General features: G+C 40.8%; 1 protein-coding gene across 1 annotated transcript; it reads left to right on the top strand.

Annotated features, from left to right (window-relative positions):
* Nucleotides 1-921: 921 nt before the first annotated feature.
* On the top strand, nt 922-15,769 carry REDIC1 (regulator of DNA class I crossover intermediates 1). Its single transcript, XM_065423791.1, has 5 exons — nt 922-944; nt 6,281-6,320; nt 8,569-8,707; nt 9,567-9,659; nt 15,690-15,769. The coding sequence occupies exons 1-5, from the start codon at nt 922-924 to the stop codon at nt 15,767-15,769; spliced, it is 375 nt and encodes a 124-aa protein (XP_065279863.1).
* Nucleotides 15,770-18,891: the final 3,122 nt, after the last annotated feature.

The raw sequence follows: 18,891 nt of genomic DNA, 5'->3' as shown, positions 1-18,891 counted from the left end.
TGTGGTCATGGACACCGTGCTACATTTCTCCACTGTCTAAGCATATTGTTGCTACTTCACTGACTTTACTGGGCTTACACTAGAGATAAATGTGATTCCTTATGTTAAGTTTGTTTGAAAGAACTTTTCATGATTTTGGTTCCAAAAACACAATTTGGGGTGGGGGGGGATGTCAATATTTTTTACACTAAAATATAATCAAGTAATTTAAATCTTCATTCATGACAATTTTCCTAACTACCAGATCTAGTAAATGAAACAAGTGAAAAAGTTGCTTGTGGTCTTTTTTCCTTTGACTCAAGGTAATACCACAAAGTGCTGCAGAATAATTAAGAACAAAGGTGGTATAGAAAGTATCAAATCTCCGTGACCAAATTCAACTCTGATATAAGACAACACATTTGCCATTAAAAGTTGGTTGGTTAAAAGGGGCAACTTGGAAAAGCCTTTGGGGACCAGGGGCAGCCTGTGTGGAAGGGAAGCTGGTAGCTTGTTGCCAGGGTAAGGGACAGGACCCTGGAGCAGACACCCCCCCCCATTCTGCCCCATCGCATTAGCCTTCCCCTGACTCAGAGTCTGTGGGAAGGGGCTTCCTTCATCCTCTGTCTCCCAAGCCTGTCACATTCCTTTCCTGCTGGTGCACCTGGCAGCTACCACTTCCTTTCTTCTGCTCCTCTCTGAGCAGTCCAAGCTGGCTGGCTGCCACTCTGCCAGCAAGGAGAGCACAGGGAGAGGAAGAGGAGAGACAGGCTCCCTGCTCTCAATGCCAGTGGTCCCGCTGGTTGCGAGCCGTTATTACAGAAGGTCCCAGCTGCAGCCGGTCTGCAGGCAGGCTGCCTTGGCGTGTGTGATCATTTGCGAGAGTCACACCCCCTCACCCTCAGCAGCCCTCCAAGCCCCCTGCACTCATTCTCTCGGACAATGAACTGGGTTGGTGGCTCCCGGTGAGTGAAGCTCATCCAGGGCCTCGTTGTTAAGGCACAACCAGGCCCCAAGACAGTGTGAGGCTTTGACCCCCACCCCAGAGCGCGCAGCCTGGAGCTGTGTGCGATGCGGCCTACACACTTCCCCCACTCCCAGACGGGGCAGCCTGGAGCTGTACACAGTGGGGCCTACATGCTTCACACACACACACAGGGCAGCGTAGGGCTATGTGAAAGGGGCCTACACACTTCCTCAGACCAGCAGCATGGGGCTGTGCACAATGGGGCCTACACGCTTCCTACACACACTGGGCAGCATGGGGCTGTATGCGCTGGGGCCTACACACTTCCCCAGCCCACATGGGGCAGCGGTGGGCTGTGCACAATGGGGCCTAAGCATTCCCCCTGCCCAGACTGGGTAGCATGGGGCTGTGCACTATGGGCCTCCTCACTTTCAAGTTGACAGAGTCAGACTGTGTGAAGGGGCCTCCCTTCCTTGGCCTCCCCTCATTTGTGCTGTGTACAGGAGTCTCTTTCCAGGACTGGGTAAGGTGGGACATTCAGAAATGGCTTCTCTGCACCTACTTCCATCCTTACTTTTTGTTTGGGCAGTGCAGGGCTATATGTGAAACATAGCACTGGACAGAGTGGGGCTGGGTGAAGGGGTCATAACAAAGTGTTGTTACTGCAGTGTCATCTGACATGGATTTACTACACCTGTATGAATGAAATGTGTATGTTGTTAACTGGAACCGATATTTTTTAACATTTGTTCAGCAGCATCATGATACTATCAGTACAGGAGGCTTCTATACTAAATGTTAAGATAGTTTCAGTCTATTATTATCTAAAGTTTTTAGTAGTATGACATGTTTAACATTTGTACAGCAAAGATGCATGCATTACTAATTCACAGAAAATAATTTTGGATTGCACACAACAGGAATTAGGGGTGAAAAATATTAGGTCTTCTAGTCCTTTCTTCCACCTGTGCAGGATTGATCTCTTCAGTGTATTTTGTCAAGCTATCTTCAGTTCTGATAGGAATTTCAGCATTATTGTGCTCTTGCTGAACACTGATCTACTAATTCAGACTGCTACAAAGACTCTCTAAATCTCAAAATCAATATTAGTAAATTCTCCCATTGTATCTCTTAGCTTAGGTCCTCCTCAGAAAGAAGAGAAAGGTAAAGCATCTTTGAATGGACTTTCTTTCCTTCCTTCACATTCCCATTATGCTTGAGAAGATTATCTATCACACCATTATAGCTTTAGGGTAGAATTTTCAAGAAAGCCTAAACTCCCTTAGGCACCTTAAAAAACCCTAGCCATATTTATTACTCTCAGTTTCCTTATCAGAAGGAGACAAAGATTTCTCACTTCAGAAGATTTGTCTTGTTTGAATAAAAAACCACAGTTAAATGGTTTAAAAAAATAATTTCTTCCGGTCTGAACCTGGCAAAGGGATTCTGCAGACAGGCAGAGGGGTCTGCCCACTTCAAGCCCCATTGCAGGATGGGGGCTTTGGTCACTAGAATAGGTTTAGTTTAATTATAGACATCTGATTCTTTTGCCCCTAATATATGCCATACGTCATATACAGTTTTGACTGGATCTTCTTTGCTCAGTGTTCATTGGCTATTTGCCCCCAACCCTCCCCCCTCACTCTTCACTTGAGCTTCACTGCACACTTGGCCATCTTCGCCCCTGCCCTTCCCATTTGGCGTATCCCCTCTTATTATTAATTAGTATTATCATAGTACTTAAGTACCCCTGCCCCCAACACACAGGAAAAGTGGAACATTTTGCCATCCCATTGTTCACTCTGCTGGTGTGTTCTACCCCATGTCTGTCTTGTATATTTAAATTACAGCCTCTTTGGGGCAACAGTATTGTACTCTATCTATACAGTGCCTAGCAGCACATGGGGACTCCATTCTCTAGGAACTATTATAATAAACATGATTAATCATATGGTATTTTGGAAGGATGAAGAGTAAAAACTGAGTGAGTTTGAGGGAAATCTCCCACCACTGTTTTAGCAAATACGAAAGACATGATGCTGAAAGCCACTATACATTAGAGCTCCTTTCATTGGGAGCTCTGGCGGAGCTGCAGTGGTACTAGAGCAATGGTATGCAGTTTCCCTAAAATTGTCAGTGTGGACAAGGGCTAATTGGCTCACTGAGAGATTTGATGGTCCAAGACACGTTGTAAATCTTCTGACTTCTTTTAAAATTTAAATGAAATTAAGAGGTCTTTTGTAACTTTACTTTTCTGATTTTAGTTTCCAGGTCATTTTAATAATGTTTTATATTTTTTAATTCTTAGCTGTAATAGAATCATGTTATCATCAACACACGTTGTTGTTCTCTCATTTTCTTGCAATTTGGAAACAGTTTCAAACTTTGTATTCTGCAACTTTTGTAGTCTGAATTAACTATAACCTTTTATTCATATCTGCTACATTTCTAATCAAATTCAATAACTTCGTCATATAAGCCAAATGTACATGTCTCAATCATGAGAAATTAAAAGGAGACAAGCTCATCTTCTGATCATTAGAACACTTTGAAAATAAAATGACAATTCAGTAGACCAAAGTTTAATTAGAGAGGAAACCTTCAGTGCCTTTTGCTCCCAGTAATGGTTTTAGTGACAAGATTGTCCATTCTCTTTCAACAGTGAAATTTGAAAGTTGATCATGTGTATTTTCTATTATCCTAGCTATTTTTATATCAAGTTCTGGGGAAGCGGATGTGAGACTACTGAGCTGTACAGAAACAGTAAAGTCACCACCAGCAGGTTTACTAACCTTTTTATACCAAATGATTTTGAAAAACTCTTTTTTTAAGAGCACTTAAAAAGCACTCCACCATCTATTAGAAATTTAAAATTCAAAGGATTTCACCAGGCTTTTGAGGTTAGCCTTGCTAAACAATTTTGTAATCATCCTAACCATATATGGAGAATCAAACTAAAGTAATTCCAAATGCATAAGGAAGCCTTTTTGTAAGATTCAAGTTGTTCAGCACTACATATGTGGGGGAAATTTCAGCTTGACAAACACTGGCCTAAATGCTTGGGAACACTATCCCAGTGTCCCCACCCAAGACCAAGTCCTATACCCCTTTCCCAGCAAGGTATGGGTGGTCCCAGGTTCCCCTACTACTCTGGGTTTCCATCCAGAGATCCTATGTCCAGCAACTATAATCTGCTTGCTCCCAGACCCTATTGTTATTTCCCTGGACTCCTTTCTAATTCTCTGCTCTATTTTCTGTCCTCCCATCCTTTTTGGGTTTACTAACCCAAATTCCCTCCTCCAAAGGAGTGCCTACTTAGCTCTGTAACCCCCAAACACATCTCCCAGAAAATGACTACAGGCTACTTCATCTACAGCCATCTTCTGGATGCAGCTTGCTGGCTTTATACCAACCCTTTCTACCCCTGCCCAGCTGGGCTCAATCATAATCAGGCTTTCAAGCCCTGGCTCTCCCTCAGGTGCATCTTATCAGGTCGATCGACCTGATTTAACCTGCTCTGCCTTGTGTGAGGGTGGACATCCAATCACAGTATCACATGTGGATGGAGCCGAACCATTAGAGGACTTTAAAGGTCAAAAAACCATACAACACTTTTAAAACTTCCAAGTAAATTGTAAATAAATGTATATGGTCTGCATAAGGCTAACCTTGAAATTCACCTAGAAGCTCCAGATAGCACTGAATGTAATCACCTGTCTTCTGAGTGATGCAGGATGCTATGATCCCATAACATTTGTAATGGCTAACACCTTTACTTATGGTTTCAATTCAAAATGTGGGTTATAATCTTGGAAGCCTAGAATGATGAGGAACTTGAGCTATATACATTAGCTTTTGTTTTTCTTTGCTATTATAACATCTGTACTACTGTTGAGCCATGGCAGAAAAGGCAGAAAGAGGGCTGTTGAAAAACTGCAGGAATAAATATATTGTCAAAAATTTCTTGTATTATTCTAAGGATTTAAAAATAGATAATTACATAGCTGGTTAGTCACTTAGAGGTTTGGACTTTTAGGTGCACAATGTATTTAGTATCATAGAATACCAGGGTTGGAAGGGACCTCAGGAGGTCATCTAGTCCAACCCCCTGCTCAAAGCAGGACCAATCCCCAACTAAATCATCCCAGCCAGGGCTTTGTCAAGCCTGACCTTAACAACCTCTAAGGAAGGAGATTCCACCACCTCCCTAGGTAACCCATTCCAGTGCTTCACCACCCTCCTCGTGAAAAAGTTTTTCCTAATATCCAACCTAAACCGCCCCCACTGCAACTTGAGACCATTACTCCTTGTTCTGTCATCTGCTACCACTGAGAACAGTCTAGATCCATCCTCTTTGGAACCCCCTTTCAGGTAGTTGAAAGCAGCTATCAAATCCCCCCTCGTTCTTCTCTTCTGCAGACTAAATAATCCCAGTTCCCTCAGTCTCTCCTCATAAGTCATGTGCTCCAGCCCCCTAATCATTTTTGTTGCCCTCCGCTGGACTCTTTCCAATTTTTCCACATCCTTCTTGTAGTGTGGGGCCCAAAACTGGACACAGTACTCCAGATGAGGCCTCACCAATGTCGAATAGAGGGGAATGATCACGTCCCTCAATCTGCTGGCACTGCCCCTACTTATACAGCCCAAAATGCCGTTAGCCGTCTTGGCAACAAGGGCACACTGTCGACTCATATCCAGTTTCTCATCCACTGTAACCACTACGTCCTTTTCTGCAGAACTGCTACCTAGCCATTCGGTCCCTAGTCTGTAGCAGTGCATGGGATTCTTCCATCCTAAGTGGAGGACTCTGCACTTGTCCTTGTTGAATCTCATCAGATTTCTTTTGGCCCAATCCTCTAATTTGTCTAGGTCCCTCTGTATCCTATCCCTACCCTCCAGCGTATCTACCACTCCTCCCAGTTTAGTGTCATCTGCAAACTTGCTGACGGTGCAGTCCACACCATCCTCCAGATCATTAATGAAGATATTGAACAAAACCGGCCCCAGGACTGACCCTTGGGGCACTCCACTTGATACCGGCCTCCAACTAGACATGGAGCCATTGATGATCACTAGCCCTGATTTAGAGACAATGGGCCAGATCCCCAGCTGGTATAAACAGACCTGGCTCAAATTGACTAGAGCTATGCTGACTCACCAGCAGAGGACTGGCCCACTGTCTCATCCTCAGAGGCAAGGGTTTATACATTTATCTCTCAGTAGTATTACTAAGAATTACAGTCCTGCCTCCTCATGTCTCAACTTCCAATTACACTCTGCAAATAAATAATAATCCCTTTTTAAAGAACTAATTAGCTATTTGCCACCTTTCAGGAGCAGAATCATACTTAAACAGGAAAGGAGAAAGCAAAAGGTAAATTGTTATAGCTATTTGTAATAATTTTACACGACTAAAAATGTTTAACATTGATTTCACATGCAGATAATTTTTCAAAGCAGTTGAAGGGAGGTATAGTGCTATGGGATTGGACTAGCGTGCATACTTTCAGAGTAACTTTTCAGGGCAAAAATATTTTGTCTAGGAGAGCTTTAAGCTGAATTCCTGATTTTTAATTATTATTTGTGTGTGTATTTCTATGCATAAGAGTCATGCAAAGTTTAGTAATTTCTTACCCATTACAAACATATGCCCGTTATATAGATAGGACTGCAGGAATGGCTTGCAGATTCACAGTCCTCAAATACTTGGTCATTTCAACTAATAGCTAATTACATATAGATGGTACTCTTCCTGGGGCTAAACATAAGAATGTTTAAGTACGTTTTTCTGGCTGCCAAAGTGCACTGAGTGGATCAAATTCTGCCTTGATATAAGCAGAGGAAATGTCAAACCATAGGCAGGAAAGGAGAGAGGGAGGGCAGGTAGGTGGGTGCAACTATAATAAGAACAGACATTCTCCTTCTTGGCAGGAGCTAGGAGCAGTGAGGCAAGGTTAGGAAGCCCAGGCAAGGGGCCTGGACACTGAATAGATTATGGAGACTAGACTTGAAGTGGCACCTTTCACCAAGCCATAGAGGAGGAGGAAAAGCAGGCTTGTAGGATGTAGCCAGTCCCAAAAGCAGACTCCCAGCAGTAGGATGACCCTCTGGAGTTCCCTTCAAACACTCTCCCAATCCCTTGGATACATAAGTAATATGGGGCAGGTCATCAAGGGCTAATTGGGCTAATCAATAACATTACAAGTATGTAGTGGTGCTCCAGCATTGTAGAGATGGTAGAAGCTGGCTGGGGGAGGGGGGAGGGGGGGGGTCCAGGAGCTGTTGGAGAGGAATTTGATACAATAACTGTAAACAGTGCATTTAATAAGTGTGGAGGTAATGGGAGAAAGGTGTATGGGACCATATCTGGATATATGCTGATAAGGGACAAGTGTGGGATTTTGAGGGTAGAGGCATTCAGAAAATTCTTGTATTGTGAGAGGGAAAGAGATTGAGGAAGAGTATGAGGGAGGGGATAAAAGTGGGAGATAAGGAAGATTACAAGGCAGCGTTAAGAACACTGAGGGAAATGAAAGGATTAGAAGAGGCGGATAGGAATTGTGTTCACTTATGTCAGGGTTGAATTTGGCCCCTTGTCTTCCTAATTGGAAATAGCTTTATCTGAAGCATATGTGTATTTTGCAAAGATCAATATCATAATAACTTGAAAGATTATTATACAATTGCTTATCCTGGAAAATATTTACCAAAAAGTTACATCTGAAATCTGTCAAATATCACATGGAGGTGGTTACTGGTCCAGTCCAAAATATATTCCCATGAAAAGCATTGCAGCATTTTGTAACTTGGCACAGCCTGGAGTCTTTGATGTCCTTGTGGTGGCCAAAATGAACAAGTTACCATTGTTCTTATGTATTCATTCAGTATTATTTGCTGCATTTGATACTGATGATCTCAGGATGATTATTAATAATCTGTTCTCCTGCACAAAGCTTGTTCCCTGCATTGCTATGAACAGAATTCAAGGGTTAAACTGAATTGTTTACATAATCCATAGACTTTAGAAGTGTTAACCAGATCTGCTTTAGACTATTGCCACACGAGGGCAGCTATGGGAGTTTCTTTTTTCTTTATTTCATAAGACTGTATATTCTGTGCCAAGGAAGGCCGTCTAAGAGAATGATAAGCTCTTTGCATCTTTGTGGATGGCCATGTGTATATAATCCTTGTTGATTTTTCTTGATGGTTTATAATGTGCATACAAATTCTCAGCTCTTCAAATTATTAAAAAATAGAAGTTGTTTTTCTTCAAGGGAGTCTGACGCTTTAAAAAAAATCATACAAAGTTTTAAATTGTTAATAGGTAGGTGAAGGTTGAAAAAGTGAAATTTCAGAGACTGAATTTTTCCATCAGAAGCACCATCATTCATTTAGCTTTAAAAAAAGAAATTCAGATAATATTTGTACAAGAAATAATCTTTTTAAAAGAGATGAAAGTAAATTTAAATGCTGGATTTGTGTGTATAGCAATTCAGCCATGTGATTTTGCTGATATGAAAGGCAATTGTGTAGCTAAATCATGAATATGCACCACATGTACTTCTGCGGTGCTCTGTAGTATATGTCAAGCAATTTATTGTTCTGTCTTTTGAAAATTATAGGAATTCTTTGAAAAGAAAAAGCTTAGATCAAAGATGAAGCTGCTAGGAGTATCATCACCCCCTAAAAGTTCAACAGTCAGTTTAGATCTCCTCAACCTGTATGTTGTTAACCAGATATCCACCAAGAAAGTCACTGCTGGTGAGTATAATATAGTAATAGACTTTACAATTGGAAGATCCATTTACTGTAACCTATAACTGCTATTGTCTCAACTCTTCTGTACTCCCTTGTAAGATTGTAACTTGTAGTGTCAACAATTCAATTTATCTTTAATCAAAATCTAACTGAAAGTGAAACAACAACCACACAAAAAGTCAGAGGACAAAAGAGGAACCCAATAATCTTGGCTAGCAACATAATTTCACCTTCAAGGCTGTGCACAGCTCTGCACCTGGCTAAGTAGCTGCACTTGTTTCATCAAACATCCCTTTTCTTTGTTCCTTGTGACCTTCCTTCTTAAACACTCTTTTCATATACTATTTCCACTTTCATTACTTCTTTCCTGGAACATCCTGTCGCTCTGGAATACCTTATCGCCACCCCCACATCAAGTGCTTCCTTCAAATCCCTCCTCAAAATCCACTTCTTTCACAGTCTTCCTACACTGATCTCCTCAGTAACATCTCCACACCTCTTGAACCTTAATTGTTGTCCTGTATTGCATTTGTGTATGAATCAAACTGTAGAGGCCTTGCCTTTCAAGTTTTTTTTCATGGGCTGTGGGAACACCTTAGCCCTCAGAAACTAAATGAGAAGTGTAATAGAGCCTTGCAGTGCCCAAAATCTGATGGATTAAAAAAAGTGTATACTATAATAGACTGTAAAATAGAGTTAATAATAAGCAGTTCAGATAGTGATAATGGCAAATAAAGCAAAACATATGTATTTCATATTGATTATATAGAGTGAAGGGTGGGTTCTGCGTTCTTATTAAAATTCAGAAATCTCAAATCCCTCTGTGACATAGATACTAACACTCTGAACGCTTTCATTACAGACAGAGTGAGAAAACCAGTCCATGTGGATCTGAACAAGGGGTTAAAAACTCCTACAAGGAGACAGAATATTGAACTTCCCATGTCACCACAACGTACATCATCTAAAATAGGCCTAGATGACATCCAGAACAGGTACTTGAATAATTATGGCCATTAGTCAAACGTTAATGAAGCTCAGCAAAGATAAGAGCTTTATGATGCCATTTCTTTCTTCCTTTTGATTTATAAAAGATATATTCTAAAAGTGCCAATCCAGGCACCATCGCAAAATTGAAAAATACAATCAGAACAAGAGTAAAACCAGCAACTTCCACAACCCCAACAACAACAACAAAAAATAGCCAGCCCCATAGATGCTCAATCCACACTAACAGCCCTTATCATGCAGCTAAATGGATAGAGCATGCTGCAAGGCCTCCTGGTCAACAAAGTTGTGCTATTTCAGACCAAAGGGAAGGGACTGGGTCCCCCGGCTGAGGACCCCTCACACAAAACATGCTGCCAACAGACCCTTCTCTTTTTTTTTTTTTAAACTGAGACCGAACACCTCTGCTGATTGGTGGTGTGGCACTATAACTCTGGGAGAGAAGCAGTCTCTCACATACGTAGTAGGTGCCAAGCCATTTCAATCAAAACAAACACCTGAAATTCTACCTGCAATCTACAGACAGCCTTTGCAGATCCTAGGGCACTTGTATCATGTGCTCTCAGCAAGTTACGCTCCTTAAAAAGTGGGCTGCTGGATTCTGCAGCAGCTTCCAGTTTCCCTTAAGATACGGCCCGATATGGAGCACACTGCAGTATCTAATGTTGAGTTAACAAAGGCAGGGATCACAGTAGCAAGGTTTGCATCCAGAAGAAATTATTGCAATGTCTTAGCTGGAGCAAGATGGAAAATACTGTTGCTATGTGATTGTTTAACAGCAGATGGAAATCCAGCAACACTTCAAATAAATACAGGCCATACTTACATAATAGGGGACTGTCTCCTGGAAACAGTGACTCTGAAAAGGATGTAGAAGTCATAGAGACAAACAACTGAACATAAGCTCCCAGTGTGATGTTGTGGCAAAAAGCACTAATGCAATCATTGGATGTATAAACAGGAGAGTAGTAAATAGGAGTAGGGAGGTGAGACTGATACTGGAATACAACATTCAGTTCTGGTGTCCACATTTTAAAGGGGATTTTGAAAAATTGGAGAGGGTGCAGAGAAGTGTTATACAGAATGTCAGACTAGATGATCTAATGGTCCCTCTGGCTTTAAAATCTCAGAATTTATGAACTGGCAGGACATGCACCCTCCACAGAGGGACAGATACAATTCTCACTATATTTTCTTGTTGCTTTCCCCAGCCTTCCACCATCATCTCAGCCTTATCCAGATTAAGTTCTAGCCAGCTAGGTCTCTTCCATGCCTGAGTCTCTTCCAGACATTGGGCCAGGTGCTCACCAGCACTGGCTATATTGGATAAGATAGAAATATAGAGATAAGGATGTTGTCATCTCCCCACCGCTCATGACTGATACCATGGGAAGAAGGCAGTTGGAGGACTAGTGGGTGATTGGGAGCCTAGAACTGTTCTGGATCTGAAGCAGGGGATCTGCTCTCGTGAGGAGGTATCTGTGTTGCTTGTGCTTGTAGCTGTCCTGTTAACCAGATAGTCCTGTCTTGAAAAGATCTTCTGAGGAAATGTAAATTATGAGTAGGAAAACAAATACAATATTTTAGGGTTGAAATAGTTCCAAACCAGTGCTTTAAGTTCCAATTAGATGGGTCATAAACATCCTTACCAATATAACGGAGTTTGGAAATGTATTTTGAACAAACAAAAAGTTGTAGATGAGGCCCTAGATTTTCAGAAGTGACTAATGACTATTTCTTTACTCATATAAGACGCTGCATGCAGTAGCTGTATCTAAGGAGCAGGCCACTGTATTCAAACATTATGTTGAATCCTCAATCTTTCTGTGCCCAACTTGAGACCTCTTAAAGGAGCCAGATTTTCAGATGGCCCATGGTGGTTGTTCAGGACTCTTTGAAAATCAAGCCCTTTTAAGATATCTCAAGTTAGGTACCCAAAATCATGAGTCTCTTTTGGCCAAGAACTCTAAATCACATAGATTTTTCTTATACTTTGTTACAAGAATACAACAACAAGTATTAGAGAACAGAAGAAAGCATCTCACAGACAAGATGAAATACCAACCTCAGGTAAGCTAAATATACATTTCTAACTTAATATCAGTTTTGTAAACCAATGACTTTTAAATTGTTTTTTAAACCAATGCCTAATCTCACAGATTTTGATGTGAAGTGAAGCTTTCCTCTTTAAGACTATGCTGCATCGTTACAATTATCTGCCAAATTATTCTAGGTGGTTTCAAAACACTCAAGAAGAACAGTCTCTGCTCCAAAGAGTTTACAGTAAGGACAAACAAGTACACAGAGGTTAGGGGAAAGGGAATGGGAACAACAAAAAGCAAACTATGTAAAATGTACATAAAGTCAGTTTGATTCACTATGAGCAACATGGCAGAAATGAATTTTTAAATGTGGACAGGGTATGGGCTGTGAGGATGAATTCAGAGGAGTGTACCACACATAGCAGGTCATGTGGAAGAAGACACAGAGGTCATTGTAAGAAGTTAAGAAATTGGCAGACAAAGTTGGGAGCACTGGCAGAGCCTGGGGGATGGGAGGCAACTTGACAATGGAAGATAAACAGGGAAAGGGCAGGGTTATAGAAATCAAATTTCTCCTCAAATCGGGCCCTCAAATCTTGTCTCCCAAAACACTTTGAAACAAATTCTGCTTCCACTACACCTGTTCAACTTGATGGGGTTGTAGGGGTATAACTGAGAAGAGAATTTGTCCCTGAAAAATCCATTACAAGCATTTCCAAAAGTATATTGAATTTAGGGTAGATGTCATTAATCTATAATAAACAAATCTGTGCAGTCTTTAAAGGCATTTGCCAAAAAGATGTGGGATCAGAGGGGAATCTCGCACATCACCTCGTCTTTTAATGGATGCCACTGGATAATGTTAATAGACTAATTTAGCCTCACTTTTACTTTCACTATTTCATATACTTATGGGAAAGATCATTATTTTTTAAGATCCAGTAATTATTTCTTCTGTGTAGTGTAAAATAGTTAACTTTCTATATGAGGTTAGGCTCTGGCCTAGCAATTAAGCTTTTTTGCAGTTGTCAGGTTTGGAGGTGCTGAATGTTTCTATGTAGTCAGATGCCCATTAAGATTCAAACCAATAAGCCTGCTCAGATTCATCAATTCAGTGGGACTTTTTTAGGAGCAAAGTACTTCTCAGCATGAGTAAGAGTGGCAAAATCTGTCTTGTAGTGTAGTGGGCCATCAGTAATGTTCACATATGGACTCTTAATTAGGCCCAGATTCAGGAAAGGACATGCTTTAATCCACCCCATTCAGAACAGAACTTAATTATATGTTTAAGTTTAAAACCATACTTAAATCCCATTGAAGTCAGTGGGACTTAAGCACAAGCTTAAGTGCTTTCCTGAAAAGAGATGCTATCCTGAATTGGGGTCATGAAGAGGATATTCTGTATGCTCCACTATAGGGAGTGGGCTCTCTTAAACCTGTTTCCAGTCAGCCACAGACAACCTTTGGTGACATGTAGAACTATAGATTAAAAATGTAAAGCTGAATTCTGTTTTCATATGCGAGTGCAGCGCCTATTTTACTTAACGGGAGACCTATACCTGTGCATCAGTGAACAAAATTAGACTATTTGCATGCAGACATCCTGATTTCCAGCCAGAGTTTTGAATGAGATACAGAGTGTTGACTTGATCACTTTTTGAGCTGAATTAACTTTACTAGTGGAAAATTATTTAAAAATATAGAGAGGGATTTTTTTTAGCCTTCCTGAATCTTACCCAAGAGGAGAAGTGGGAGGATAAAATCTGATGTCACCAACTCATGGATATTTTAAAGGAGTTCCATAGTTAAAACATGGTTTGTTTGCCTTCTTTTAGATGGTCCGAACGAGGTGATAACCAAGGTTTAGCAACTTGCAAACCCATGTACTGATGGGTGCAGCTGAGTAGGAGATGGAAGGATAGCTTTATTATCCACAGGAGGCTCACTGCTAGAAGATGCCTATGAAAGAAGCTGAATCAGCACTTCTCCAGAAGGCCTAGCCCTACCTCAACCCACTTTTGCAGCTGTGCTGGCCCACTACCAGGCTCCTTGGTGTAGCAGGGATTGCTGGCAATTCATAACACTGCACTCTTTAGACTGTCAACAACTGAGAGCCTGGGTTGTGTCCTCTTGCACCAAAAGAATCCATTAAGTGAATCAGGCCTATAGGTGGGACCACTAGGACTTGTGCTCTGCTCAATTAGGCCCTTTCTCTCTGTCTAGGCTAAACAAACCATGTTGTCCCCAGTGTGTCACAACAAAGCTCAACCATCATTTTGCCTTAGAATGCAGATATTGAAGTATTAGATCTGTGCAAATGTTACACTTCTAATAGTTTGTGTGAGAAGCATCCTTTGAATAAAGTTATCAGCCGCTCAGATGCAGCTACTAAACACAGATTCGTCTATGATTAAAGAGAGAAAATCTCTCTAGACCTAGCAATTAAGCCAAGTTCTCTACTGACATAATCCACTGATTTCAGTGCGGTTATGCTGGTGGAGAATTTGAGCCATTGTTCCTAAAGTCATGCAGTTGGGCCAAGTTTTTTAGACAGAGTAAGAAAGATAGACCTATCTGTAGGATTAAATCCTTTTTTTGAGCAAAGGAGAATTACTTGGTCTAGGTTAGGTGTTTGGCTATGAAAATGTATTTTACAAAGATCACAGCTTGCAATAAATTACTTTCCTAGACATTACTTTAGTAAAACTCTTCCACTACAGTTGTATCCCTCATACTGGTTGGAGAGAGAGAGGCCATTATTTTAGGTTGGTATAGAATGTCCAGAACTCATGGGGGCAGATTGTCATCTGGGCCTCTACCTGACTTCCACTTGCATGTACAGATCTGTGTAGGGTCACCAGATGGCAAATGTGAAAAATCGGGATGGGGTGGGGGGTAATAGGAGCCCATATTTTTTTAAAAAAAAAGCCACAAATATCGGGACTGTCCCTATAAAATCAGGACATCTGGTCACCCTAGATCTGTGCCTGCTCTTTATATGTGCAAATACTTGCTAACACTGTGCACGTACAGGTGTCAGGCTGTTTTGAAAAGTGTGCACCAGCATTTGCACCTGCATGCTTGTTTGCATCCAAAAATGGAGACACTGGGCTAAAAAACTATTAAAAATAAATAATTGCATTGGGTGAAATTTATCCATCCCCACAAAGCCTGAAAAAGTGGGATTTGTACAAAGTACTAAGCAGAGAGAGTGGGTCTGAAGATTCACATTCTCCAGCCTATGGCAAGCCATCGGATTGCAATGCAAAGGCATTGTCCATTAGTTTGAACAGAAGACCTTGCCACTATGTGCTCCTTATGCTGGGTGTAAGGGCCACCAGGATCTCTGTAGTTGCAGATCCTATGGCACTTCACCCAGTCTGCCTCCAAATCTCCTTTATATGCTGACCGGCTTGGGCCAACATGGCACCCTCCCTCCCACAAGACAGCTCTACAGGCTAGAGAGAAAAATATTCCATTTTGTTAATTTAAGCCTCAACTCAGCAAAGCACTTCAGTACATGTTTAAAGTTAAATACATGTTTAAGTCCATCTCCATTCATCATAGCACTTAGGCACATGCATAAAGTTAGGCATGTGCATAAATGCACTGCTGAAACAGGGCATTGGCAGAATTCTTTTTCTTCATGAAAAAGTTTATATATGGATAGGTCACATAGGTTTACATTTTTCTTGTAGTAGGTACATGTGTAATGTATTCTGTAAAATACAGAATTTTACTGAAAGTGTAACGTTAAATCAAAATATGTTTAGATAAATAAAATGTCTGTTGTGCTTTACTTAAGTTATCACAAGTTATGGAATCAACTTGCACAGACGCTAGTCTTGAACATCTGTACAATCTAGCAGCAGACTGTAATTCCTATCCAGTGTCCTCTTCGGTTTCCTGGTCTTCTAATTACAAACAATCTCCAGAACAAAATTTCAGAACGAACCTAGCATGCAGTCCTTGGGAAGTGGCCTATGAAGAGGAGAAGCAGAGCAAACAGGTTTGATATGTTGTCATTTCAGAGGAATTCTATTAAATGAAATTTTTTCTTTTGGGATGGGTCTAGTGAAATGGCAGAAGGTTTCTTGCTGATTGGTGCAAGCTACATTTAGAGTGACATTATTTTTTTAAACAATTGGTTGGTTTGAAAATAAGCCCAGCTTGATTTTATGAACATGCAGAACTTTCTCTGAGTTCTTACTCATGAATACATAACAATAGTGTAAAGGCTAAGCAAGCTCTATGGCAGGGGTGGCCAACCTGAGCCAGAGAAGGAGCCAGAATTTACCAATGTACATTGCCAAAGAGTCACAGTAATATGTCAGCAGCCCCCCATGAACTCCCCCACCCCTGCTCCCAGTGCCTCCGACCCACCGGCAGCCCCGCCCATCAGCGCTTCCCCCTCCCTCCCTTCCCGCACCTCCCGATCAGCTGTTTTGTGGTGTGCAGGAGGCTCTGAGGGGAAGGGGGGAGGAGTGAGGGCATGGGAGGCTCAGGGGAGGGAAGGGGTGGAGTGGGGGCAGGGCCTGTGACAGAGCCAGGGACTGAGCAGTGAGCACCCCCCGGCATATTGGAAAGCTGGCGCCTGTAGCTCCAGCCCTGGAGTCGGTGACTATACAACGAGCTGTATATTAACTTCCAAAGAGCCGCATGTGGCTCCGAGCCACAAGTTGGCCACCCCTGCTGTATGGGCTACACACCGACACCGGCAAGTACTCTGTGGAGAGCTGGCTGGTAATATGGTGCTGACTCTACTTCAATGCAGGAGCAGGAAACAGGAAAGACTGCTAAAATACATGAAATATTTTCCTAATATTACTGTCCCACATAAGCAAGTACAATCTAATTTGTGATAACACACCATCCCCCTACCCAATCTCTCTATTAAGATGTTGTCAATGCTCTGAAAAAGTTTGAGAACTCCTGCTCCAGAGGATACCTTTTAACTTAAATCAATATTTTGATATGCCATTTTAAGGCAATTAATGACAGTTGTCTATTCTTAGGCCATCTGATTTTGTAGTTTTATTTTGTTTTAGATTTGAAAAATCATGTGAAAGAATACAATAGCAATTATGAGCGGTTTTTCCTGCTAAAATATTTTTATTTTTTAGAAAATAATTTTTTCACACACGTAAACCTTTTAAATTGTATTAGTGATGGCATTTTAATGCAAGTTCAGGAAGTCAGAACTTTGTAGTTCTAATGGTATTGGATGCTAGATGGATATTTGAAGGCCTTCTGTTTGCAAGCTGGCTGACAGCCAGTATTTAAAATACGACTTGCACTGAAGTCAATTGAGACACTTCTGTGAATAAGGCAAGTGGGATTTGACCCGTTACATAGCGCAATACAATGAATGTTTTTCTCCATAATGAATTTATGGAAATAAATAGCATTATTCCATTTTTTCAACTGTATTAGAATAAAAACTTGTTTTTCCCCATAGAGATAGAAGGGACATTGTCTTGTTGAATTTTATTGTAAAAAATTTCAAAATAATCACAATAGTTATATAATGTGAAATGTCATTTTAAATATTAAAATTTAACTATTCTCTATATTTAATATTTTGGCAGTTTCTACCATTTTCTCAGCCGGGAAATATTATCTCTCAAGACCCTTGGGTTTCAAAATCCCAAAACAGTCAATGCATTTTCAGGAAGTCCAATACAGCAGGACCATTGGGAACATTGTTTAAGAAATTGAATAGGTAGGCAGACATTTTGCTTTTTTTTTAAAAAAAAAAAATGACAGTCACATTTAAAAATAAGAAAGAAAGGACTTTCAAGACTCATTATCTGATTATTTTTTATTGTACTTCAATGCCTTTGAAAGTAAGTTGGGATGAAATGTAAATGACAAAAGTACCAGATTACTTACAAATTACTGAAATACATCAAAATGTTATTTTAGTTCAATATCCTAGATTCAATTGTTTATTTTCTCACTACATTATTCAGTAGTGTCACTGAATTCCTCCATTACACGTGCAATTTGCAGAACAAACAAAAGCATGCACTTGCCTCCTGTTGGTTAAATAATTCTTCTTGTTTCCTTTTCTAATTAAAAATTTAAATTTTTTTCATGAAATCATTCCCTTTTCACAAAGGAGAAATAGAAACATGAAATAAAATATATTTTGAAAAATGTGCTGATAAGAGAAAAACGTTACCTATTAACTGACTGCTTAGGGTCATACGCAGTTTATAATAAATATCTTATTTCAAGTTTGTTCCAGGGGTTCTCTGCATGTCTCTTGAGCTCCTAAGGAGTCTAATTTTCCTCCCAGTTTATTCCTTCACTTGCTCTCAAGTCCCTGGTCCACCATATGACTGAGGGGGGCAAGACAGAATGCCTTTTGGAATCCATCATCATGTTCCAACACTGACTAGGGAAGCACAATAATGGGAGCTCTTCTCAAGTACACGCAGTCTATTCGCTTGTCCCTACAAGAAAGGGACTGTGGATTTCTCACTTGGTGGCAGGCAGCACTAGCTACAGGAACACTGGACTGACGCAGTCATCAGAAATTTAACTTATCTTTGCTTCTCACTTCTCCCACCTTTTCCCCAGCTATCTAAAATGCAGATGATTGAAGTCCTCTTCCTATTCTCTCACTCTGACTACATCATGCCCATCCTTGAATCCCTTCATTAACTTCCTGGCCCTCATTGCATCACATTCAAAGCCCTACATAATCTTGCCTCACCTACATTTCCGCTTTCATTTCTTCATGCCCCTTCACTCCTGTGCTCTTTTCAATCCTCTCTTCTTACTGTTCCCCCTTTGTCTCCTTCTCCCACTCAAGGATTGCACCTTAAGCTTGGACCACTTTCCTCCTCTTTGCTGAAGAAATGCTTCTCTCGGTCCTTCATATCTTCCCTCCTCCATACTTGATTCTCTTCATCTATAATCCCTACAACCTCTTATCTGAACTGTTGTCCCACATCTTATCTTGCCTTTGACTGCCAGTTGTTCAAGATAGGAAATGTGTTTTTCATTGTTTGTAAGGTACAGTGAAAACTTGGGGCATTATAGGAGTTTTTTTAAATAACAATTTAGGGTATTTGCATTTATTTATTAAGCAGTAACCAAAAACTTGGATGCAATGTACAAATGCCAGAT

Source organism: Emys orbicularis, chromosome 1 (assembly GCF_028017835.1).
Source record: "Emys orbicularis isolate rEmyOrb1 chromosome 1, rEmyOrb1.hap1, whole genome shotgun sequence".
Lineage (NCBI taxonomy): Eukaryota > Metazoa > Chordata > Testudines > Emydidae > Emys > Emys orbicularis.
This window is presented reverse-complemented; position numbering and strand designations above follow the sequence as displayed.